The 25290-nt window shown below is 40.0% G+C and overlaps 2 protein-coding genes across 2 annotated transcripts; both read right to left on the bottom strand.

Moving 5' to 3' along the window:
* Positions 1 to 5323: 5323 nt before the first annotated feature.
* On the bottom strand, positions 5324 to 8464 carry cnmd (chondromodulin). The gene is made up of 7 exons (XM_040005694.1): positions 8453 to 8464; positions 7933 to 8076; positions 7228 to 7368; positions 6997 to 7110; positions 6711 to 6864; positions 6109 to 6299; positions 5324 to 5551 (listed from the first exon to the last, which is right to left on the bottom strand). Exons 1-7 carry the CDS (start codon positions 8462 to 8464, stop codon positions 5324 to 5326), a joined length of 984 nt encoding a protein of 327 aa, XP_039861628.1.
* Positions 8465 to 9516: 1052 nt separating this feature from the next.
* On the bottom strand, positions 9517 to 14010 carry si:ch211-199f5.1 (protocadherin-8). The gene is made up of 3 exons (XM_040005855.1): positions 11237 to 14010; positions 10932 to 11130; positions 9517 to 10637 (listed from the first exon to the last, which is right to left on the bottom strand). The coding sequence occupies exons 1-3, from the start codon at positions 13700 to 13702 to the stop codon at positions 10324 to 10326; spliced, it is 2979 nt and encodes a 992-aa protein (XP_039861789.1). The 5' UTR covers positions 13703 to 14010; the 3' UTR covers positions 9517 to 10323.
* Between the last annotated feature and the right edge of the window lie 11280 nt (positions 14011 to 25290).

The raw sequence follows: 25290 nt of genomic DNA, 5'->3' as shown, positions 1-25290 counted from the left end.
CAAATATGGCTCCCCACAGTGCTTCCCAGACTCCCCAGACTGTGGATTTAATTAAACAGTGTGAAATTAATTAATCAGTGGGGTGGCAGGTAAAAGGACTTCTCACTGGAACTGCTCACGCAACCAAGACAGGCATTTCATGTGTGCTGACAGTTATTAATTTGCTGTATGTTTGATTATAGTGTTTCTATATAGAGATGCTGAAATTCCGAGAGATTAAAAGAGCTTGGCATGGGAAAAAAAAGTCATGCAAATTATCAAAATAACAGCTCCCGAAAATCAAAGTGTAAACCTGTGTTTGATCTGTTCTATCAATTAATTAAAAATTTCAGTTCTGTATAATAATGTGGTGCAAATTAGATGGAAATGAGATAAAATATTCATTTAGTTATCTGGGGAATCTGCCTGGAGGGCTTTTTAGTCTTCAGTCTGGCTCAAAATGCTGTCCATATGGCAATTATGTACAGTAGTGTTGCAGGAGGATTGGTCTGATGCCTACTGGCAGAGAGGAGCCTGCCTGTGACAAACTGCTGCTAGGATCTGATGTGAGTTGAGGGAGATAATGAGGCTGTTGTAAGCCTTAAGTATAGAGCCTGCCCCCGGGGTGGCATATCTAAGTGCTCAGGCTTCTTCATTGTTGCACGTGCTGCTGAGGATTAGAAACACATTTACTTTTTTCTTCATAAACTTTGTCAGTACTTCCTGCAACTCTTTAGACAACTTCTGCTTTCATGTGGAAAGCCTCTTGACATTGCTTTGTGGAGGAGCTTTTTTTTCTTTTTCTTTTTCTTTTTTTGTGGTTTGTAGATGTGAAGTCTTGATTTGATTCTGCTTTGAGCTATCTATAGCTCTTTTTAAGCACCCCACCAGAGAATGTGAATGTTCTGGGGTACATCCTACGGTGACTGAAGTTCAGACAAACGGCATATTTCAATTGAGAATCTTTTTAATATTTATTACATTGGTATGGCATTTCAAATTAAAATTTACTGACAAGGTAAAAAATGTGATATGGGTGAGGTGGTTTAATTTATATTGTTGATTATACAGGATCCTCTCAGGGAGCCCGTGCCTGCTGTGATTTAATGATACCTGCCCACCTCTTGTGAGAAACATCCACTGCAGGTTGGATGCCTCCACCACCGCACTAACTGTCACATATATACAGCGTGTCCCCAGGAAACCATTGGTGCAAACTCCAGCACTGTGTCCAATTTAGACCTACAGCACACTACAGGTTTTCTATTTGAGTGTAACAGGGACACCATGCAACCAAGTGCAATACACAGAAAAAAAGAATCCCTGCAATGTGTGCAGAGTACTCGAGTGACCCAGGAGAATTGCCGTAATGTTTCATTACATAGAAAGGAATTTGTGGAATGCAGGCAAGTCTGCAGACATTATTTACAGACATTAACTTACTGAAATAAGCAAGACAGACTTCTTTAGACAATATTAGCAGGCTTTTAATTAATAGCCATTCGGGAGTTGCATAGGAGAGTGTCTTGAAAGAGAGGGAGGGAGGCAAGCAGACAGTGTAGCCAATGGCAAGGAAACTTCAGAGAGACCTACTGGGCAGAACTGCAAGTGGTCACTCAACCATGGGATTAAAAAGCATTTAAGCCTTGTACCAGGACACCCCAACCCCCACTTCATCCAGCCGTGTATATCTGACCATTCAGGAAAAAAGAAAAGACAAATGTTTGGAGCCTGGTGCAAAACTGTGGGTTACAGGTTTTTCACAATGCCAGCATCTATAAATGTATTGCGGTGCCTTCTTGCAGAAAAAACATAATGAGCCAGCCTAAAAGGGTTTCTGTGTTCTGGTTAAGGTGCAAAATGGGCTGTCACTACTGTTTATTTCATTCGTGTCTGCATGTAATGAAAAAACATGCAATCAAATGTAGGACACGTTGACTAGAGTGGTTCACTTCACACTCCTGTTCACACTTCTAATGCCTCTTGGGTAACAACTGGCAATTTATGACAGGCTATTGACATATTTATAGGGGGCTCTAGTGAGCGCATGGGCTTGATTAGTACAAATCCATGCAGCAAACTAAATTACTAGCTGGGTTTCCCAAAGTGATTTTTTTTTTCAGTTCAATTTTGGTGCCAAGAGGATGTTGGGGAAAAAAGCTTTTGATTCGGTGATCACCAGCGCACCACAGCACCCCACCTGCCTATACTTGTTTTGATGGGCAATGATGAAAGCGCAGGTGGACGCGAGAAAGCTCCCCTCCCTCGTCAGCTACCGACTCCTCATCTGTGGTTTCCTATTAGCACAGGAGTGGAGGTTTGCAGTCTGGCTGCTGGGCACAGTGGGTCAGTGCTCACAAAGCTCTGTTTGTTCCCTGGCCTGCAGGGCTCCCAGGGTAAGCTTGGCTCCAGAGGGGAGACAAACAAAAAGGCACCACTGTCTCGCACACTGAAGTGATCTCCAACACATTCGTCTTTTCTTCACAACAGGGGTACATTTCTCTTCTTAGGAGAGGAATGGCAAAAGGAAACAAGTTCTTTAGAAACAGGGCCTGAGGATAACAAAACTGCTGTTGTTCTGAGCTATGTATTTTTCTCAGTTTAAATGGCATTTTGAGTTGTTGCTTGTTTTATATATATATATATATATATGTGTGTGTGTGTGTGATACATATATATATATATGTATATATATATATATATATATATATATATTATATATATATATATATATATATATATATATATGTATATATATATATATGTTTTCTTTGGTTGTCATTTCTATTTGTCTAGCTTTTTATTGAGCTACAGTATCAACACATTCTGAGTGAAACCAGTGGAAAATGACAAAAATACCATGCACATCGCCTGCTGTACCTCTGTCTGTAGAAAGCCTATACGTATTATCTATTGCCGCATTGAACTATAGCAGGTGGAAACAGTACACAAAAAGGTTCCTCCTTTGATTAATAATTTCAAGGTGTCTTTTACACCCGTATGTGCTGTCTGCCTGTGATTTCGAAGGATGAAATAATGTGCAGGATAGTCTTACAGCTGCCGTCAGGTCAGACATTACTGTTGTGCAGCAATCTGCAGTCCAAGTATAACTCCATTATTGAGGGGACTTTAAAATGGGAGCTGTGTGACACACAGCGGGATGATTTAGTTTAATGACCATGGCAGTGACAGCACTGTGATGGAAATTGGACTCCCCCTGCAAATTTACATCACTTGAGGGTACTTGGGGCTCTTTTAGCGGCTGCACTCCAGAGCACGAGCCATCAGGAGGTCCTGGATATGTCATGCTTGTCACCTTCCTTTAAGTGTATCTGTAGACGTGGGAGAGGGATTAATATTATATTGCCTACGGAAGCACAGAGGCCGTCTTATCAGCACTGCAGATGTGATAAGCACCTCTACCCCCATGAAAACCAAAAAGAAGGAAAAAAATCTCCAAGCAAAAAGACAAGCATCTCTTTGTGTTGTTTCCGCACACCGCTTCTGAGTTTCAATGCAGCTTTAGTGGCAGATATGGTGTAATTTCACATCTGTTGTAATTTGATGTGCCTGGATCAACCTCTGTGAAATCGTCTTGATCACAACATGGCTCCTCTCAATTATTTAGAAAGTGGGCATATGGCTTTAGAGATACTAATCTCATTTCTTTTGATTTTTGAGGTATTCGGAATAGGATACTACACCACAAGTCCCAGAAAGAGGTACTAAAAAAACAGTTTCTGTGATCATGTTTTCTGGAAGCTTTGCATTCAGCCTCTTTTCATAGAAAAAAAATATTTAATAAAGAAAAAATGTCACTTTTATGGAAACATTTTCCATCATTGCCATGACACTCATCTCACATTAGTTCACATCAATGCAGATGTCAGTGTGCACAAATTGTATTGCCCTCAAACTGATTCTGAGCTGTGAATGGAAGTTATGGCAACCATTGCTGTCACTTCAGTTTTATCAGAAAAACATGCAGTGGAACCATGGTAACAACATGTGACACAAAAAGCATCTACATCAAAGCCAGCATATACTGTAATTAGAATTTATTGAAGCCTGTCAGAAAAGGTACATGATCTGCTGAGCCTTTGGATTCAGTCCAGTGCCTTCCATTAAACACAGTACAGTGCATTAAGCCTGGCCATGACACGATACAAAAACGAATGCACTCATTTCTGAATCCGCAGCTGCAAATAAGAACATTACATGTATGCATTTCCAAATAATTGTATCTAAAAAAAATGTAGCATTCCTATCAAGATGAAAAACTTGTCATGTATAGTATATGATCATTGGCCAGTTAGGTACATGCATTCAGCTGCTTTGTGCTAATGAAAATTTCTAATTAGCCAATAGTATGGCAACAATGGTCAAGATGACCTGATGAAGTTTAAACTGAGCAGTGACTTTGAATGTGGTATGGTTGCTGGTTACAGGTTGGCTGGAACTGTTGATCTACTGGAAATTTCCTACACAATCATCTTTAGGATTTACAGAGAAGGGATTTTTTTTTAAAAGCGAAAATGTCCAGTGAGCATCAATTCTCTGGGTGAAAATGCACAACCTGAGTCTCTGTTTCTGCTGATACATTCGGATCATAGGGTCAGGTGTAAGCACACATGAATGCATGGATCTATATTGCCTTGAATCAATGGTTCAGGCTGTTGCTGCTGGTGATGTAATGGTGTGGGGGATGTTTTTTTCACACACTTTGGGCCCTATAGTATCAAATGAGCTTAACTGATCAATTAAAGACCAGAGCCTACCTGGTCTTTAAATGCCAATCTCTTTATCTTTATCTTTCTTTATCTTTTGATAGCTGCTTCCAATAGTATAACACCCAATGTCGCAAGGTTAAAATCTTCTCAATATGTTTTCTTTTCTTTTTTTTAACTGAACAGTACGTTTACTCAAATGGTCTCCACAGTTACCAAATCTCAGTGCAATAGAGCAACTTTGGGATGTGGTGTAACAGAAGGGATCGTGGATGTGCAGCCAACAAATCTGCACAAACTGTATGATGTTGTCATGTCAATATGACCAAAAATATTTTAGGAATCTATGCCATGAAGAATTAAGGCACCTCTGAGGGCAAAAGAAGGGTCAACCATGTACTAGTAAGGTGTACCTAATAAAGTGGCTGGTGATGGTGTATATGCTACAATAAAAATGGTCACATTTAAACACTTTGCATATCACGCTAGCAGGCATAGCTTTCTGGTAGATGCTAATAAAAAGAGAAATCTGATATTTGTGTGCAGATCTGAAAAAGAAGCTGAGCTGCAAAGCACACATGCGCACACACATTTGCTCACATATGTTGTGTGTTCTTTTACACAACTCCAAAAATGCGTGCCACCCACCAGCGACAAGGCATGATGACTCGACAAGCTACCTGGCACCCTCTGTAGTTGTAAGGCCAAGGCCAGTAGCCCCGCAGAGGTTCACACACTTTCTGGCAGTGAGTGTAGCTGCGTTGGCATTCGGAGCAGCAGATCCCCTGGTGGTCTAACATGGTGTCAAAGGTCAGGGCGCTTTCCTCTCCGGCCCCTCTGCTGCGCTGCATTTAAAGGAACCAATGTTGATTTTTAATAGCAATCGTGTTTAAGAAAAAAAAAAAAAAAGAATATATTTTTTTAATATTCATTTGCAATTCAAATGTTTTGAAGAACTTCTCATCCTCTCAAGTATGTGACTGCAGTTCTTGAAGGCAGCATGAATTTTTATAACCGGTGGGAGTTTTCACTTCAGTTCATAAGTTCATCAAGTTGGAACGGCAGATATTACCCAAGTGACCTGTAATTACAGCTGCCAGTATGACACCTTAACAACAGCAGCAGTAAGTATGTACCTCCTACAGCCAGCAGAAATACAGGAACCACTTAAACACATTTCCACGCCGTGAACTTCTATCAGTGTGAAAATACATTTAACAAGGCTGCCATCTTAAGAGTCCTGATGTAGTCCTCTATTAAAGTGTTGACAAAACAGAGAGACGTAAATTCATAATGAGCCTTAAAGGGTTGCTTCAAGGCTCTATATAAGCTTCTTGATCAAAAATTCACCAACTCTTGAGACTTGTTTACCATAAACAGCACTGTGGATGAAGAGACTCACTTGATAGGGGTTTTCGGGGTTGTCTGCTGACCCCACAGCTGACTGCGCCCCCTCCTCCTCTTCTTCCACAACTCTGGAGGTGTCATTCTCTGCGTGACTCACCAGGTCCCCCTCCTCGGCAGCTGCCTCAACCTCCTCCATGTTAAACTGCCGTTTGGCTCGATGCGTGTCTCTCTTTTTCCTCTCCCCATCTGTTAGAGCAGTCGCAAGAGGCAAGAGTATTGGGTCAACATACACAGGAAGCCATACATGTCCTCAGAGCTCAATCCTACATAGCTGGAGCTGTCTCAGATGTCTTGAATAATTAAATTAGCAGCAGTGATATCAAGCAGTCTTGCATATTTCAAGATCATTCTTTTTTAATACAAGACTCTGCGAGTCTTTTTTTGGTGTTGGGCTCTGAATGTGGTGTATGTTCAAGATGTTCGAGTGCTTCTCCAACTTCTAAGACAAGACTGTAAATTTTACAAGTGTGTCAGCAGATAAGCAGGGCAAACATAACTAAGGTTTTAATAAGCAATGAGCAACATGCAGATTGATCGAAGGCCAGTCTTCCTAGATTATGATGCTGTGTACAGCAACTAAACAGAACAGAAGGAAACCTTTTAGATATGTCGGTCTGAGCCAGTAAATGGGAAGCTCCCCACAAAGATCCAGAATTTTCTTGCTCAGAAACCTGGTGTCCTTCAGCGGCTGCTCTGCTGCAACCCAAATAAGGAACTCCTCATCAAAGCTCACTGGCATTAATTCATCTGTCTGACAGAGGGCGAAAAAAAGAGAGAGGATGTCCTTGAATTACTTAGAAGGAAAAAGAAATTTAAGCTGTAATCTCTCTCCTTTTTTTTCTTTTCAATTTACAACGGTCTGTATCAAGTAGTTTGCACGTACCAGGTCAAACATCACCATCTCTTTGTCGTGAGCTCCCATGGGAGGAAGTTTGGCTTTGATTTGGGATTTTATATAGCACTTGTCTCCTCCAAAGAAGCGGATTCCAGTCACTCCCTGCACCAAATCACAGAGATGCCATGTTTACACTCAAGGCTTTGCGACTTTGCTAAGCACACAGAAGGTCTCAGCTGAGCTACCTTGGGAAGCGAGAACAAGGACAAACTTACTCACAATTTGAAAGTCATGAATTTCCACAGCTTCCTCAGCTCCACTCCCGGTTTTAAATCTCTCAAGATTGTTGTCAGAATCAATTTCCATGGAGCCCTCCCTCACCTCCCCGTTGATGTTCATACTGTAATGAACATTATAAACCTGGCAGCATTCAAAGTGGGATGTTAAAATGACTGATTAGTCGAGTTATGTAAATGACACAGTAGCGAACACGAGAGAAGAGAGATAGAAAACAAGCTTCACGTTGCTTGTGTTATTCCCCAGCACAGTCATCAGTCACAAAATCCTCTGTAGTTTTACCACACTGAGAATTTGAGTAAAGCACCACAGGAGATGCTGTTACAGACCTTGATGGGGATGTTTGCCCTACAGGTGAGCTCATTAGTACACAAATAAACATTACACTATTTCTTATAAGATGGAAATGAATTCCAGGATCAATTTATGTAGTTGCTATGTGTTGCAAACAAAATTAAAGATGCATTTTTACAGTCCGAATTGTGATGGTTGTTGACGGCGCTTCCAAGAGATTAATATACATATCACAGAGCTGAAAACAACCATGCCCATTTAAATTTCCATCATTAAAGGATTCTGAAAAGTACTCGCGGCGTGCTCCTCACCAAAAGCATCCCTGTCACATTCACTCACAGATATTTGTTATTGAAGGGGCAATGCAATAACTACCTTTTTTTCAACGCTTACATTTTTATCGCTCCCCTTCTGCAGATAGAGAGTAGCCACGGATGCACACAACATTAAAACTGCACCAACAATGACAACCACGGCTCCAAATCTCAGGGGACGGCTGAGTGTAGCAGAGGTTGGTGTGCTGCAGGTGCTTTGTCCCTGAAAGTTCAGAGTAAGCAAAGTAAGAAGTGACACACACACTGAGCCAGGACAAGAGAAACATCCCTGGAAAGCTTTAGGTTTTCCTGAGTCGACAGCTTTATTAACATGTCACAGATGTCAGTTCTATTTCTAATAAAAAGCTAATAAGGTTTCCTTACCGGAGGCCTGCAGTGCTCAAAACACCAAGATCCACAAGTTGTATTTTGCACTTTTTCCATAATCTCTCTTATTGTGTCTTGTATGAACCGTTCTCTGCTTGCTTCTCCTCCGAGAATCGGTTTGTCCACCAGAAGAGTTTTTTTCTAGCCCTTAGGTGTGAATGACGTAGTGTTCATTTACTTCACTTGAGCAAAATTCTTCATCTGAATGTTACCTGTATTTCCATATTGCTCAAAGCAAGGTGGCCACCCTGTGGTATCAAGCTAAAACAAGGCTTAAGCAGCTCTGAGTTCACGACAGACGGACTGGTGCCGTGTTTTATGGACAGGGATGCAATTGTTGGTCAAAGGGATGTTATGTGACCTTTGAGTCAGTGATTGTTTGGAAAAGAATATATAACCTGTCTCGACAGCTACAGATGAGGGACAGATTAAAGGGGGGAAAAAATGCCTTAAAGTCACTCAGTCGGGTATTGGTACACTGTGTGACACCACAGTTGCATCAGAATTCCTTTGTGTGCTCATTTGAGTTGAAATCTGGTGATTACACTGGCCATAACAAGAACACATTGATGATTTATTGTTTCCTAAATAGCAGAATTATTTTTAGATGCTGTGAATATATTATAATCATCAAACGATTCACTGACATATTGCCATTTTGGAAGAGACCACCCAGGATGGAAATGATGAAATTATATCCGAACAATGTCTTAGCTTTAATTTCTCCCCTTTTCTCACCGTTCTGTGTTCTTGTATGTGTTTGCTGCCGATTTTCTGCATTTGCTCGGCTGTTAGAGATTCCAGATTAAAGTAATGCACTATAATTCTAGTAAAACTTGGATAGAGAAGCTTTCATGCTCTTTGTAAGTCTTTATATTACGAGATGATACAAGAGCACACAGACTGGAAGTAATGTACACATTCATGCACGCACACACATAGACATAACCTTTGCTGAATTATGAATTGTTTCATCTGACTAGAGGAGAAAGGACATTTTGCGGTGATGTAGTCTTTATCACAGCTTAAAGAAAATTGCATGAAAAGAGATTTAAATGTAAAGTGCTGCTGTTTCTTAGAAAAAGATAAAATCACAGTTTTAAAACCACATAAGCTGAGGGGCAATCACAAAAGGTGAGGGGAATCTTTGACCATTAAAATAATGTGCTCACGGAATAGAAAAAACACTCTTATTACTTTAGAAACAATGATAAATCACTGTGTTCTTTACAATAGTTGACAATATCTACACAAAAACAAATATTGTTTGTTATATAAGACTTTCATTTTTAAAAAAACAACCTGAATAATGGGGGTGTTGCTTTTTTAATTCCCCGAGTGACTGTAAGTACATTTGACTGGCAATGCATTATTTGCATGCAAATTGAGGCAGCACAGTAAGTATATTGTGTACAATGACAAGACAGTGACATTGGCTTGTGCTTGTCATCAATTTTGCTGTGATGGTTGGAGAACCTCATTTTATTTATTGCAGCCTATAAGCCTTTAAGGGAAATTAAATGCATTCAGTTGGCTAATTGAGGTTATTCTGTATGCTTTGTGAATAGGACAAAAGGTTGTACTCTGCCTGTAAGATTACAGCTAGGCCCTACAAGCCCAGGATTTTTTTTAATAGTACTGAACAAAAAAAACAAAACAAAAAACAACTTCTCTTTATTAAATTGAAACTGTTTATTTGTGCAACAATGTGATAAAATCTACCACAAACATGGTAATCTTTCACGTTGATTGTTTTCCACAGCAGAAAGGCCCTTCTCAGCCTAAATGTCCACAGGTCATGCCCCTTAAATATTAACACATGCTTTTAAAAATTCATAATAAAATTCCTTTTTACATTGAATCATTATGAAAAATATATTATTAATAATGTAAAAAATCTTGCATATTACACATGATACAATGAACAGTCTTATATGAGTCAAAAGACACATGACTTACTACAAAACACTGCAACAATCCAACATAGAGTCTATTAAGATTAAGAAGTATTATACAGTATAGAGACAGCACAGAGGAAAAAAATCTCCCTTAGTGACTGATTTGATCTGTCATTTAAGCTTACTTAAGTTTTTGTATACTCTGGGATGGAAATTTCGTCTGTTTCCTGTATTCTCGCTGGTGTCGGTGGACCAACGAGAATGTAATCAAATTCCTGGTGTTGAACTTTTTCATACACACTCTGAAGACCGCTGGTTTTGGGCATGTGAGGTGGGTAGTAGTTTTCCCTTCTGGTGTCCCTGGGAAGTGAAGCTGTCTTGGAAAATGTTGACAGATGGGGACCGCAGGCCAGGCTCGTGTTTGGTCTTGTAGCTGAAGGGCTCCAGCATCGGTCCGAGTGTCCCAGCACTTTGCACTCATTCGTACATGCCCAGAGACCTGTGGAAAACAGTGGTGCTGTCAGGATGTGATATGAATACAGTTGCTGGCTCACCTGGTTGAGCGTGTTTGATAAATGAAAGATCTCAGCTCAAGTCCAAATGATTCGTCACAATGCATCCAGTGTACAGTTAAATCAGTCAAAATGTTACCAGTGAAGTGGTAGAGAGGTTATCTTTTTATTATATCCAGTTATAAACCACATAATCTCCTTTTTTTTCTTTTTACCTCAAGAAACTGCTCACATATGCTGTTATTTGACTTATTTTCTCTCTAGATATATGTTTCACTTACTGTTCGTTGGGGGTGACTCTTTTTTGTGCACATCTCCACTTATATCAGAATCGCTGTCATTGAAGTCACTGTCTCCTTTTCCACTGTCCTTGCCGCTGATGTGTGGATCTCTTGCTGAGATTGTTGTGAATGAATTGCCCTTCCATATTGTTATCGGCCTGACAGTTTCTTTCCCATATCCTGGTAGTGTAGAATATCCCTGCAGAGATTTAAACAGATTCATGGAGATTTTGAGTCTAAATACAAAGAAAACAAAAGAAAACAAAACAAGAAAACAAATTTGATTACCTTTTAAATGGACATACCTTTAATTTACCCTCCATAACCCTGTTGTTTGAATCAAACATCCCTGCTGTCTGTCTGCCATCCTCGCAGCCTGTCTCCATTGTGTTGCTGCTGGCCAATGGAGGATTCTCTGGAAATGGATGGGCATCAAACACTTTGCCTTTGTGGTTTTGATTTAATGAATCAATGTGTCCACTTTCAACTTTCTCCACATTTGGAATTTCTTCTTTATCATCACTTCCCCCATCCCCTGTCTCCTTTTTCCGGCGGCTGCAAATGGTTGTGATGAGAATGATAGCCACCAGGAGAACAGAGCAACTGCCTGCCAGGACGATGATTATGGCTACGGACATGTCCCATTCAAAGGGCTCCTCATTGCCATTTTGAGCTGAGGAAGGTAAACTTGGTAGAGCACCTTCTACGAAACTGAAATGTATTGTAGCTGTGGAGGTAAGTGCGGGGGATCCATTGTCAGCGACTGACACTGTGACTTTGACATTGTCTGCGATATCATACGTCAGCTGTCGACTCACGTGCACCTTGCCTGTGTCTTTGTTGATAGAGAAACCCAGGTGTCCCCCCTCGGTGATTTTATAGGACAGCTGTGCATTTATGCCTTCATCAGCATCTGTTGCCTTTATCTGGGTTACCACATAACCTGCAGGTGCATCTTTAGGCAGGAAAACTTCAGCAGATCCTTTGTAAAGGGGGGGCTCTATGATAGAAGGCTGGTTGTCATTCTGATCAACTATTTTTAATCTGATGACAGCTCTGCTCTGAAGCTGTGGTGACCCCCCATCACTTGCTTGAATGTGTACATCTAGCTGTTTCATAACTTCGTAATTAAAGCTTCTGAGTGCATATATAGAGCCAGACACTGAGTTAAGAGACACAAATGTGTTCACTGGGGATCCCATGATAACGCTCTCCACAAGCCTGTAAGTAATTTTCCCATTGTTGCCCAGATCCGCGTCGGTGGCCTCAACTGTGGTGATGTAAGCACCCGGAGCGTTGTTTTCTACCACTGAAACTTCATAGACAGCTTTAGCGAAGTGAGGGGCGTTGTCATTCTCGTCCGTGAGTCTTATGGTGTATTGAGTGATTTTTCTCAGTGGGGGTGACCCGAAATCCTCAGCCATGACTGTCAAGTTATACTCACTAATCCGCTCTCTGTCTAGGGCTGCTGCTGTAACTATCATGTAGCTGTCCTCGTACGCCTGTCGGAGTTTGAAATGGTCGTGGCCGTATAACGTGCAGTAGACTTGGCTGTTAACTCCAGAGTCTCTGTCCATGGTGCTGATGAGCGCCACCAGACTGTCCTTGTCTGCCGCCTCGCTGATGTATGCAATGCCAGTTGTAATGGAGGTCATAGGGGTGATGCTGATTTCTGGGGCATTGTCATTAACGTCGGTGACGTGAATTATGATTTTGCACACGGAGGGGGTGGGGTTGGGTCCCAGATCAGTCGCCTGCACGTCTAGCTCATAGGTGCTTTTGTCCTCAAAATCCACGGGGCCCCTGAGAGTGAGGCGACCTGATTTGTTATCCACTTGGAAAAGTTGTCGGATCTCATGAGAAACCTGTTTTCCGAACCCGTAAACGACCTCTCCGTTTAAGCCCTCATCAGCATCAACTGCGTTTAAGTCCAGTATAACAGTGCCGACAGGCGCGTCCTCTGGCAAACTGACTGAGAAACTATTTTGGTCGAAAACTGGACTGTTGTCATTAAAGTCGGTCACTTTTATAGTTATCTTTGTTGACCCCGATCGGTACGGATTTCCTCCGTCTGTGGCGACCAGCTCTACAGTGTATGATGATTGAGTCTCCCTGTCTAGCTCTTTCATTAGTACCAATTCCGCATATTTAACCCCATCCGCTCTCAGGAGCACATCAATGGTAAAATGACTGTTTACGGAAATTTGATAGCTTTGGATGTAGTTTGACCCGACATCAGCGTCCACAGCCGGGTCTAAAGGGATGCGGGACCCAACAGCTGCATTCTCTGAGATTTCCACTATAGACTCCTTGCTTGGAAACTCCGGAGAGTTGTCATTGATGTCCTTTATTTCCACCTCAACGTGAATCAATTTGTAGCGATCTTTTGAGAAATTAACCACGTCAAAAGTAATCAGACACTGTAGAGAATGTCTGCAGATTCTCTCCCTGTCAACTCGTTCTCCGACAGTGAGTTCCCCGTCGCTTTCTCTCACCCTGATGAATGAATCGTTGAATTGTTTCATCATCCTGAAATTGCTCTTGGAGGAATGAGACAGACTCAAGGACATGTCCTTGGCAAGGTTTCCGATGACCGTACCTGGTGCGTTCTCCTCATTGGTCTGATATCTGATAGTATTTCCCTCGGACCGAGCCCACGAGGCAAATAAAAATTGATGGATTGAGAATATTAAAATCCACCGGTGCCAATAAGTTTTAAATTTGCCCCCTATCATCTTCGTAGTAATCTTCCTCTCGGTAAGCAGCCTCATTGTGTGCAGGAGAGAGCAGTTCACCTCTGGAGCGAGCTCTCCATACAGCTCCCGCTTTTATGAACTGAAGTGTGCTGAAAGTGAAAGTTGCTTGCTCCTTGCGCGCAGCCAGTCAGATACGCTTGTTGCCTCGCCTTCAACAGCTCAAAATTCTGCAGTGGCGGGGTTTATACAGCTGCTGATGCTAATGAGACGAAGTGTGACCAATCCCTCGCTTTAGAATTAAAAATACCCCCTTATGAAAAAGGAAAAAAAAGCTCTGAGCCTTTTCTTTTTTTTTTCTTCAGAGTGCACACTGAAGGAAGTTGCAAAACAGAAATAAGGGCAGAGAGATATGGCAGTCCTTGAAGATAGTTCCTGTAGTGTTTATCGTCTTATTACAGCCATTACCGAGTGATGGTTTTATTCAGCGAAAGCCTATTTCTTTTTCTTTTGATGTCTAGTGTATTTCTGTTGAGCGTGCCTGTGCGCGAGCAGATATGTGCAAGTGTGCGCGCTCTTACACAAATGTCTGCATACACTCACAAGACCAGCTCAATTGTTTTTGGTGAACTGAGCAAGGCTTTTCTTCGGGGCTCAGTTAACACGAGAACAGTTTAATTATCTAGAAACAAATCCGCATTAAATTGTCTACGTCTCCCCTCTGAGTAAAGGGTGGCGCTATATTGATCTCTTGGTGTGGCAGGAGCTGAAATATGTTTTTCTTATATCTTACTTGTATAAGGGAAAATAAGAAAAAGAGGAATATACAACCGCCTGCACCCCTCAAATGTGTCAAATCAATCAATAAAAAGGTACAAGTATACATTTTAGGGGTCTTTAGTCTTCTTTCTGTTGCTTCAGAAAGACATCTTAGCAAAAAAACAAAACAAAAGCATTTTAAATTGTATCTACAGGCACTTTGTTGCTAGCAGAAAAAACACATCATTTGTTCCAATTTCTTTAATTGGATCTACAAAAATGCCAAAGATAGCACCGTTTGACAGGGATAAAATTTTATTTTTGCACCAACAAGGTGACTCCCAAGGATCTGCTACGTCAAAACGCGGCATATCTTGGGCATATATCAACATGGTGTGCACTGTGTATTAATAAAAAAAAAAACACAGAGGAAACTGGACAAATGGAAAATAAAAGCATATCTGCATCGCATCTAAAAATATCTACAGAGATGAGCAATATCTAAAGTCATGTCCTTAAAAAACCTGACATAATACTCGAGAGATGCATCTGCCCCTTTAGTTGATCCATCTATTGTTCCCTGAAAGCTCATCAGAAATGTTCTCAGTGGAAAGGCAGCTGTCAACAAGCCATTTTAAAGCAATGGAACCAGAGAGAAAATCTTTAGATATGCCAAATTATACAATAATTGGGCTGAAAATCAGTGTTAACAAGTTTTATTGAGTGATGGATTCAAGTTTGAAAGTCTTGGTTTGAAACATCATCAATATGTACAGAGGAGGTCAGAAAAGAGATACAATAATGAGTTTCTACTGCTATCTGTAAAACATAGTGGAGGCTCTGTCGTGGCTCGGAGTTGAATTTTTGCCAGTGCTTTCAGGGATTTGTCGAAACTGAACATTACAGTAATCCCACACAATATTAGAAGCAATAATGCCAAACATAGCTGTTAAGTTGTTTGGTATGGGAACACTGTTTAGTTATACAGACCTATTTTTACTTTACACTATGCTAAAAGCAGCAACGGCCCAGATGAGCATCTATTCTGCATCTAGTTAGCTAGCTATTATCATTTATTTTTGTGATTAGTGAGATTATATAAAATATTAAAACTTAAGTAAGTGCTGAACAACAAAGCATAATGTTAATACTTCTGATGTCTGCATCTATAATTCATTGAAAAAATAATTTTGGAGGGGAATATTTATTTTTCCATTTGTCTCCCCTGCAGGCAGCCAGCAGCTACATTCAGGTACTTGCGTCACATTACCTCTGCAGACGTTCCTTAAAATTGCAACTAAAGCATTTCAGCCTCATGTGCTTCCAGTTGGATGCTTTTAGAAGAGTGGCTGTCATTTTCAGCTGGTACACAACATTTTAGTGGACATAACCACAAAGTCATAAACAAAACAGAGAAAACAATTTAGATAGGGCTTCAATTTTCTTCTTCTTTTTTTTTTACTGCTTCTATAATCGTTTGAAATTCATTTCTTTTCCTCTAATAACACAAAGACAGAGTTAACTGTAGACAGTACTTTCTGTGCAATTTTGGTTTGTGGCTCTTCATGGCACAGGCTGCAGCTCCTTAGTTCTACTTAATGGAAATTTTATTGCTATAGCATACACTGGTATTTTAGACCACAAGGCAATACAAACATTATGGCCACAATTTGGGAAAAGGACTTCCATTTTTCAAGATGACTGCACAAATTTCTGACCATTAAGCAAGTGTTTCTCTATGTCTGAAATGGAAGCACTTGAGTGGACTGCACAGAGCCCTTATCTCAAACCCTTCCAGCATCTTCGGGGTGAATGCGGAATGCCGAGTGTGAGACAGACCTTATCACTCACTATCTGTGTCGCATCTCAGCGATAACTTTGTGGCTGAATGAGAACAAATCCATAAGCCTTGTGAATAGCCTTTCCAGATGAGCAGAGGGAGATAAAGGCATGATATTAAAATTAATGTGCCCCTCCCCACTGTTCGTGAGTAACTTGTTGATATGATGTTCACATGCTTTCTTTAGGTATCCACATATTTTTAAACATGAAGTGAACTATGTAAGTATTTTAAGTGCTAATGTTTTGCACAGTACAACAACACTTTAATGTTTAACCCCAAACGTCAGCTTTTTGGATTGAGTCTGTAAACTGCGACTTTGATTTAGTTTCCATTAAGTATGTGTGCAACCATATTAACTGTTTTTCAGTGTTCTGCCTAGCTCCCGTGGGACCTTATTAATTATTAGAATGATAGAGTGCATTTTTGCAGTATAATTATGTTCTTGCATTTCTTTAGAGGATACATTGATTGGAGGATCCCTTGGAAACACAGTGCAACTGTTCTATTATCCAGCATCTGGATAGACATCCAACTACAATTAGTCTCTGACAATTTATAGCACTTCATGCTTATAACAAATCATCAGTCAGCTACGGAGTCCACAAGTGGCTATGGTTGAACTCCTTATAATATAATCTTATACAGTAATGCTAAAAGTGTGAATAATGATCAGAGACATTGCAAAGAGCCCACACAGACACAGTTAAATAGTTGCGGCTATAGTAAATAATAATGATAGATGGGCAATTTCATACTATACGCTTTGCAACACAGGGAGAACAAGTGTGACAGAATGTTTTTCGCTCTTAAGGCAGATGGCATCGCACTGGGAAATAAACCATGCTTATATCATGCTTTGGTGTAGATGTTCTATTAAGACCGCAGTAAATGCAGATGCTGATTTACTTCTCCATCCTCTAATCAGATTCACTCCAAGGCTGCCAGTATTCTTTTTAAGCTGACATCATAATGACATTTCTACACACATCAGGTAATAGTTTTTACTAACAAAAAACAACACACACACAGACATACACATAGGTTGCTGAAGTGATATTAATGCAAGGCTATGACTATGAGGTGTGCATTTGTTAACTGTCCTCTTGTAGGACAGTCCTGTCCTTTTTATTGACTCACTCCATTAAATTTAAATCCAGAATCTGTGAGAATTTATAGAAGTTATTCTTCCTCCTAGATACATAATGGTTTTTTTTTGTATTATTAGCAGTTAAAATGACTCAAAATTGATTTTTTAAACTACAATGCTGAGCAATTGGAAGGTCCTCATTTTGAAATGCTGTTTCTTCTTCTTCTTTTCTATAAACCTGCCTGTGCCGTGGATATGGTCCAAAACTCATTTTACCTTGTTTTTTCAACAGCGCATTATTGCCTTGCTACTTTTAAACAACACTGGCTGATCCAGATGTTGCTTTGCAGACTTCATACATTGAGTTTTTTGATGAGGTCACAGGTAAGGCTTTCTTCTGGCCAATCTTACATGATGCACCATTACTTCTGTACTGGCTAAACCTTCCCTCAGGTCCTTCATGGTTTTATGGAGGTTTGCTTGCCCAACAGACATGCATGCAGTTTTAGTAGAAAGGTCTTTCCAGGTCCTTTCTTTGCTTCCACACTTGCCCTTAACCGGTATTTGTTTATGACATTTTGCACAGTGGAAATTGCTACCTGGAAGAACTTTGAAAGCTTTTTTAGTGACTTTCTCTGCTTTGGAGACATCAGTTAGCTATATTTTTAGACCCTCAGTCAACTCCATAAATGTATGAATTTTGTAATATATGTTTTCAGTAATTGACAGCTCCTAACCTCAATTCTCGATTTGCTTTATAAGTCATAACAAGTCAGTTAAAGCAGAAGAAATTACTGTGTTACAGCAACCAATAAAGTGAAAAAAGTGATTAATTTATATATTATAAAACTATTTATTATAAAAACTATTATAAAAAAAAAATATGTTAGAGACCATGTCAGAGAAAGGGTTCAGCTGCATGTCCAGTATATGGTATGGTGTAGGGCTCCACATCCCTTCACAACAGCCACAGTCATTTGGTTAACCTTTTCATGTGATAATGGAGGACACCAAACACTGTGTTGATTTACACTGGTTTCAGACAGTAACAACAATGACGAATTCCTTCCGTGAGTAATATGGAAACATTCCAACAGCTGGCAGTACAATATTCAGGCTCCGCTTTGCCACAACATGTCCAGGATGACACCTCTTTTTAGTCGAGTCTGTTAAAGCAGAAAGGGTGTCTGAGACTTCACAAGTGGGTAAGGTGCCCACACCTTTGCAATGTATGTTTTTAATTCATTGAACAAAAGCAAAAAAACAAACAAACAAAAACAATTTTTTTTGCATGCACTAAGTTGCATAAGAAGGTTGAAAAATGGCTATTCTGTTTATGTTTGCTTAAAGGATTAAATTAACTTGAATTTATATGAATTGGTGGTTGGCAACCATTGGTTGCTTTAGAAAAATTTCCCAACCAGATGCAAGTGCTGGCTGGAGGTTGCTCACAATCGCTTATTCCTTAATGATAACTTGATTAAAGCCCCAGTCATGCAGACAAATATACCAGTCAGTGACCCACTGATAACCCCCGTGTATGTGTTTTCCCCGACCAACTGGCAATTAAATGGTCAGTGGTAAATGGACTGATCATACTCTACTTGAACACTCAAAGCACTTTATATCACATACCTCATTAACCCGTTCACATCCAATCATACACCCACTTTTTTCTATCCTTCTCCTACCTAAGTGCTTTATATCTAACATTCACATCAGAAAGCAACTTAGGAGTCAGTATCTCATCCAAGGATACTTTGGCAGACAGACTGGAGCAATGAGGAATCGAACCACCAACACCAAAGAAATGACCTGCTCCACTCCTGTAGTTGTACGAGGTTGTTGGTTGGTGATAGAAGTAATTGTTCAGAAAAAAATATTATTCACTAACTAATAACAGAGTGCTAGTAAAACTTAGAAAAGTGCAATGCAAACTGGAGAATGTTCACCTTCAAATTTTTAAACGTGCTGGGATGCAGTACTGAGGCTATTTTTTTTTCTTTTTCAAGTTTTACTACTGCTTGGTGGTTAGTTAACAAGTGTGTAGACAAGTTGGAAACTTCGATGCAAACTATGGACGACCACAGCAATCTACAAACAACCAAAGCAAACACAATGAGGTTTTTAGTGCCGTAGCCTCTTTGCAATAGATTACAAGTTTCTAATCCTCTACCACCACGCATCCACCACAAACACTTGCATAAATATTGTAATTGTTATGAATTGTAATCCATAATTACCTGACCTATAAGTTTAGACCAATACGGTAAACTGACTGACAGAGCGCTGGACTCACATTATCCTCTCTGGAGCCTTTATAATATTTCATTATCTATCAAATCTTAGTCTCTTACTTTGAATGCCACAGTTTTAATGTTAACTGTCAAAAAATAACATTGTAATGCATTTCTAATACAGGAAAGGAAAGAGTGAAAAACTACAAACTGTTCACTGAACAGGCTGATAAAGTCGTTCCATCTCTCAGCTCAATTCAGAGGCACATGTTGGACAGGCTGATTTTTACTCTAATGAGAACAGAGGTGACCGTGGATTCAGTGTGGGCGATTCTCTTTGGATTTCATTAAACCAGTTCAAATTGTTGTTGTGATAGATGGATTATTTCACGACAATACAGCATTATTTGAACTGGCGTGCGGAGGAGTTTATGTGACTATATAAGTAATTGGTTGTTTACGTCTGTGAAAGGTTATTTAGCAGATGGTTGTTATTCATTGTGATTTGAATATTCCGCAGTTTGTTGTTGTTTCATTTGCATATTATATTTAATTGAATTTTCTAGGGAACATAAAAGACAACATATAGTTTGTTAAATTCTTTTTAGTGCTAGCTTTTCTGCTAATTATGACCTGTCACTGGTTCAAGCTTGATATGTGAGTTTCTGCCTTAGGGTTAGATAATAATAACCCAGGCAGCAGAATGAGATTTTACAGTATATCCTAATACATGAGTAAAAGGTCAGTGCTGCAGAAAGATTGCACTGAAAGGCTCTGAATTCTTGTTGCATTTTATATTAATATTTGACTTTACTTCTTTGTGCAAATGGCTCTGTTTTTATCCATAGTAAAAGCAATTCAAGTGTCAAGAATCATCAGTAATAACAAATGTCTGCACGATGCTGATTGGAAAATCGTGATAGCAATTTTGTGATTGATGTTATATAATTATGTCGGGCGTAGCTATTTCCATTAAAGTTACTGACGGATTATTCACAGCCTCAAACAGATTCACCAAGAGAGTGAAGGAAGCAAGCAGCAAACTGAAAAATGCATTAAAAAAAAACTGTTGCAGGCAAAGATATTTCAAAATTACTGTTGGCCCACAGACACAATTCCATATTTAATGGGATTGTAAATGCATTCAGTTTCAAGGGATGCCTGTGCATTTTAAGTTCTCTAATCACTCTGGTCCATAATGTGCCCGAAGAAATGCCATGATAGCGTGCATTTTTGTGAAGGCATTTAGCTTCGCATTCTTTCACAAAGATTAGAAATCAGAGGCAAATTACACTGTGGTGGAGCTCAGCTTCAACTGAATATTGCTCTGGTGGGAGATCGCTTGCCTTAAAGAACTCAATATTCAAAGTCTTTGAGAACCAGACTCTATTCTGCCTCTGAATATGTCTCTTTCTCCAACTCCTTTTGCTTAAAGAATCATTTGACATTTTGGGAAATACACTAATTCATTTCCCTGCCAAGGAACTCATAAGATGATACCACTATTGCCAGCAGCCGGTTAGCTTATCTTGGCAGAAAAAAAAGGCTGGGGGAGACAGCTAGCCAGGCTCTGTCCATACCAAATCCAGTTATGAACAACTCCACACGTAAGAGCAAAAACAGATACTGTCTGACCTCATTCGTTTGTTGGCTCTGTGATCAGGTGGTGACCTGTCCAGGAAGTACCCCACCCTGTCACCCTAGTCCATCCACAATTGGATAAAGGTTTGGGAATGAATGTATGGATGGATGAGCTCTCAAGAAACTGTGTTTTTTTTTTCCTGCAGATTAGAAATTCATGATCTTAAGGTGTGCTGGTTGAAGAATCTTTTTTTAGAGCAAGGCTATTTTTCCTGTATTTTTTTCTGTAGCTTCACAGTTTGAGAATGAGACTGGTATCAATCATCCAAACTAATTCTCTGTAAGACAGCTTTAAAAAAAAAAACAAGTCTACCAACATGACAATTTATCACTTTACAATATTTTAATTGACACATTGCTGACTGAAGCCTGAGTTCTTTCTTTCCTTTACCCTTTTTGTTCCTCGAATTTATATATATATATATATATTATATAGCCTTGAGATAACACTGGCAATGGGGTCACGCTCCCCTCCCATTGAGCTCTTCCCTTTGTCTTCTAGTAGTAGCTACATATGTTGACCTGATCGGCCTCATTCTATTACCAGAAGTGACACACTTCACAGTTTAACCTTCACATGAAAGTGATGTTTTAACATGCTATGCAGTGAGGCTATTTCAGTCAACACAAATTTTTTTAAGTCTCTGAGGTCAGTCAGTTCTGTCCACCAAGGGAATAGATCAGTACGTTTAAAACATGTGGCATGTAAAATCGGGGAAAAAAAAAGACAGGCTGAGTTTGGCACACCACATGCGAGAGGCACCATGGATCATCTTAGGTTATTATGGGCTGTTTCTTCAATGCGTTTCTTCAAAACACGCTTTTAAATACAGGCTTTGAAATCTCTGATGGCCGCAGATCCCACAGGCAACATCAGATCTTTTTGTTCTGAAGATGCTCTCTGCTGATTAATTCAAACATCAAAATAAAACTCCAGTGTTTTCATATGCGAGAATAAAGCCTCCAAAGTCACATGGGGGTTTCAAACCCCACTGGAAGTCTTAAACTCAGAGTGGAGACGGTGTTATGTTTTATTGATTCCTCTCCTAGAGTTTGGAGACAATAAGGCAAGTGAATATTTCATTTCTATCTTTATGTTTGGACTGAGAGCTGTATCCCAATGTTCAAGGTGTCTCTCTAGACATGTCCCATAGCAGACATAAACAAAGTTATTAGATGAGCAAGACATGATTCTGGGGAGATTCAATGCTGGGAGCTTTGGAGGAGCCCTCTGACAGTACCTTTTGGCAATTCAGACTGTCATGCTTCATTGTTCTTTGGGGAAGATGGGTGTTGTTTGACTTTGAATATTACCAGAGAGCTTATGGACTCACCGGTGGCGTGTCTCTTTTTGCAATATTGTGCATCTAAATGAGAATTTATGTTTTGGAATGAGGTGGTGCTCTTTGGGTTTTGCATATTGAAGACGGATCAACTTAAATATGTACACTAACTGCAAAGCTTTGTAGAAATGTAGGTCACCTTTCCCGGGCATTGTGAATTTTTTTCTCTCTCTTTGTGTGTGTATGTTTTAAGAGGATGGGGTTACACATGTGTGTGCGCATATGGGGAGGAGAGCGCTGATGGTGGGGGGTCACATCTTTAATGTAACAAAACCATCATGTCTCATACAATGCAGATGGAGGAAGGCGCTTCGGCGTTCAGTGTTTTCTTGCCAAAAGCGTTAATATGTCTTTATTTCCTCGTGCAATTTTTCTGCGAGCAACATAGTGTTTAAGGCATGTGCTTCACAGGCCTGGATGAGGTATAATTATGTAAATTGCATTCAAAGGAATCAGCAATAGCTCATGTGGAATGGATGTGTCAACAAGGTGTCCACATTCGCTGTGAGAATTTGCTAATTAAACTTGACACCATTTCTCTTTCAACACATGGGCACGGAGAGACGCGGTGGGATTAAAAAAATACCGGGGTGTATATTGTATTGCTGTCTGAAAAATGATCTTCTCCCTAAAATAGGCTTTCATTTTGCTACTTGAAGTGTAAAAAAAATTGCCCTCCAGTTCACGGCAGGACCATTAAACTTTGTACATGCTGTTGACATGTGTGTAATGAAAGTGCCTAAACTTCAAAAAGCCTGTCCGTGAGGCAGTCTCTCTGATGCCCTGCTACACAAAAATGGATGATTTATTACACTGGTTATTTGTCTGGCCCACTAAATGCCTGAATTCTATTTGACAGCATGTGTAGATAAACTACTTTGCTTGAATGTCTGAAAAGCAGTGTACCTGAAAGGGAAAGATTAATCCAGTCTATAAGGAAACAGAAACACATTTTCTCCCCTTTTTGTGCGATATCTCACCCACCTATTACTTATCTTTGTGAACTTATCAACACGGAGAATGGTGCAGTGGGGCACAACCAAGGTACCATTGCGCCTCAGCTTTGGTTGTCGTCAAGGCACGTGACATATGTGAAGCCCTGAGACAATTAATGAAGGAGTGCTCTGAAAGCTTGTGAATGACAATCGAGTGCTGGCAAGGAGTGAAAAAAAAAAAGAAAAAGGAGTTTTGAAGTTTTTCTTTTTCTCCCTCCTTCTTATGTGTTTGCCCAAGATGAATTGGCTTTTCAGATTTAAGAAAGTGCATGGCTGAAATACAGAGAGAGGCTCATCTATCAGCCCCTGAATAGTGAGAGAAAATCCTATGGCACTGTGGAAGGCGGGGGCCCGGGGAGGGGTATGTTGTTGGTCTCTGATTAGACCCTGGGCCAGTTCTACTCAGGAGCTTGCAGCGTAAACATCAATCCTCTCTTCTTCCGCTTCAAATCCCTTGAATCTTTTGAGACAATTTCTTAAATGTAAGCCCCTCCTTTTAAAGATTTTCTTCATCAAATGGGGCAGCATATGTGTCAATGATCACTTATCGCAGGCTGCTTTCTTTATCGGTGAAAAAATTCCAACTCGACAGAGGAAAATCAGTAAATAGAGTGAAACAACTTCCAAGCTCCATTTCCATCATTCAGATGCACGCTGTCCAGAGTCAAGAGAGTGAAGACAGTGAAGACAGTGAAGACGCAGATGAGGCTGTTGGAAGAAAAGGAAAAGAGTGGTTTTAGAAATGGCTCTACAGTATGTAACAGTATGTCAGTCTAAACACAGAATAGAGAAAATAGTGATAAATTAAAAAAAAAAAAGCCTACTATCCTCTTAATGCACTCTCACAAAAAGAGCCAATTACACACAGAGCAGCATTATAGAAAGCTTTTATAATGTTTCCTGGGCGTCAAGATCTTAATTTTTGATGCTGCTTTATGTGCATCCAGAGTATAAATTGGCCTCTCCAGTTTGCTGAAGTGATAAGAGGTAAACACCAAAAACCAATAACTGTCAGCAGAACATTAAATCAAACTGACATGTCTCTTAAAAGGTACGGCCATGAAAAATTAAGTGGAAGATTTTTGAGAAGACTTAAAATATGGAGTATTTTTTCATCTATCTTGGCTGCTGTGATCTACAGTTTTCCCCCCACTGTGACTGGCTCTAGTCTGAGCATGAATACAAACAATTTGGCTGACATTGCTTTAATCAGCGCATCTGCAGCAAAGTGAGTTAAAAAAGACACTTATTCCACACAAGATATTAAGGTCATCCTTTTGATGTGCTTTGTGACATTTTTTTTTATTTGCTTTGTAATATTGACGCGTGTTCCATTAAAGCATGTCGAAAAAGGTTAACTTGACATGGATGCACTACCGACTCGAGCCGAAATGGTCACCTTGACTTCCTTTCACTCGGGCTCTGAACATCCTGTTCCTGCAGAGAGTGAGTCTGTGACCCGTGAGAGGAGACTTTAAAGATTTCATGGGCTCAGTCAATCTCAGCTGCGTCCCGAGTTCAGGAAAACTGAGAGTGAATCAAGTAACACTCCGGCAGAGAGCAAGTGACATTAAATCCTTAATAGTTATTGGTGAGATATTAAAGGATTACAGCACTGTGGGATCCTGTGACCGAATGGAAAACATTCTGTCAAATATCCTCTCTCAGATTACCGTGTCACATGCGGATGTAACTAACAGTCCCTCTGCATATACCATAAATCTCATCAAAATGTGCATGTATGGCAGTTCAGGAAATGCA

This window comes from Simochromis diagramma, unplaced genomic scaffold (assembly GCF_900408965.1).
Source record: "Simochromis diagramma unplaced genomic scaffold, fSimDia1.1 OVJJ01000501.1, whole genome shotgun sequence".
Classification (NCBI taxonomy): domain Eukaryota; kingdom Metazoa; phylum Chordata; class Actinopteri; order Cichliformes; family Cichlidae; genus Simochromis; species Simochromis diagramma.
Note: the sequence above shows the minus strand (reverse complement) of the source record. Positions and strands in the feature narration are given on the sequence as shown.

Coding starts and splice junctions, on each gene's coding strand:
- cnmd (XM_040005694.1), bottom strand. Junction 7,369..7,932: donor AGAAGGGGAGCGATAAAAAT/GTAAGCGTTGAA, acceptor GAATGCTGCCAG/GTTTATAATGTTCATTACAG. Junction 5,552..6,108: donor ACCCCGAAAACCCCTATCAA/GTGAGTCTCTTC, acceptor CTTTAAATGCAG/CGCAGCAGAGGGGCCGGAGA.
- si:ch211-199f5.1 (XM_040005855.1), bottom strand. CDS start 13,702: ATGAGGCTGCTTACCGAGAGGAAGATTACTACGAAGATGATAGGGGGC. Junction 11,131..11,236: donor TTATGGAGGGTAAATTAAAG/GTATGTCCATTT, acceptor AAATCTCTGCAG/GGATATTCTACACTACCAGG. Junction 10,638..10,931: donor AGAGTCACCCCCAACGAACA/GTAAGTGAAACA, acceptor TGTTTTCCACAG/GTCTCTGGGCATGTACGAAT.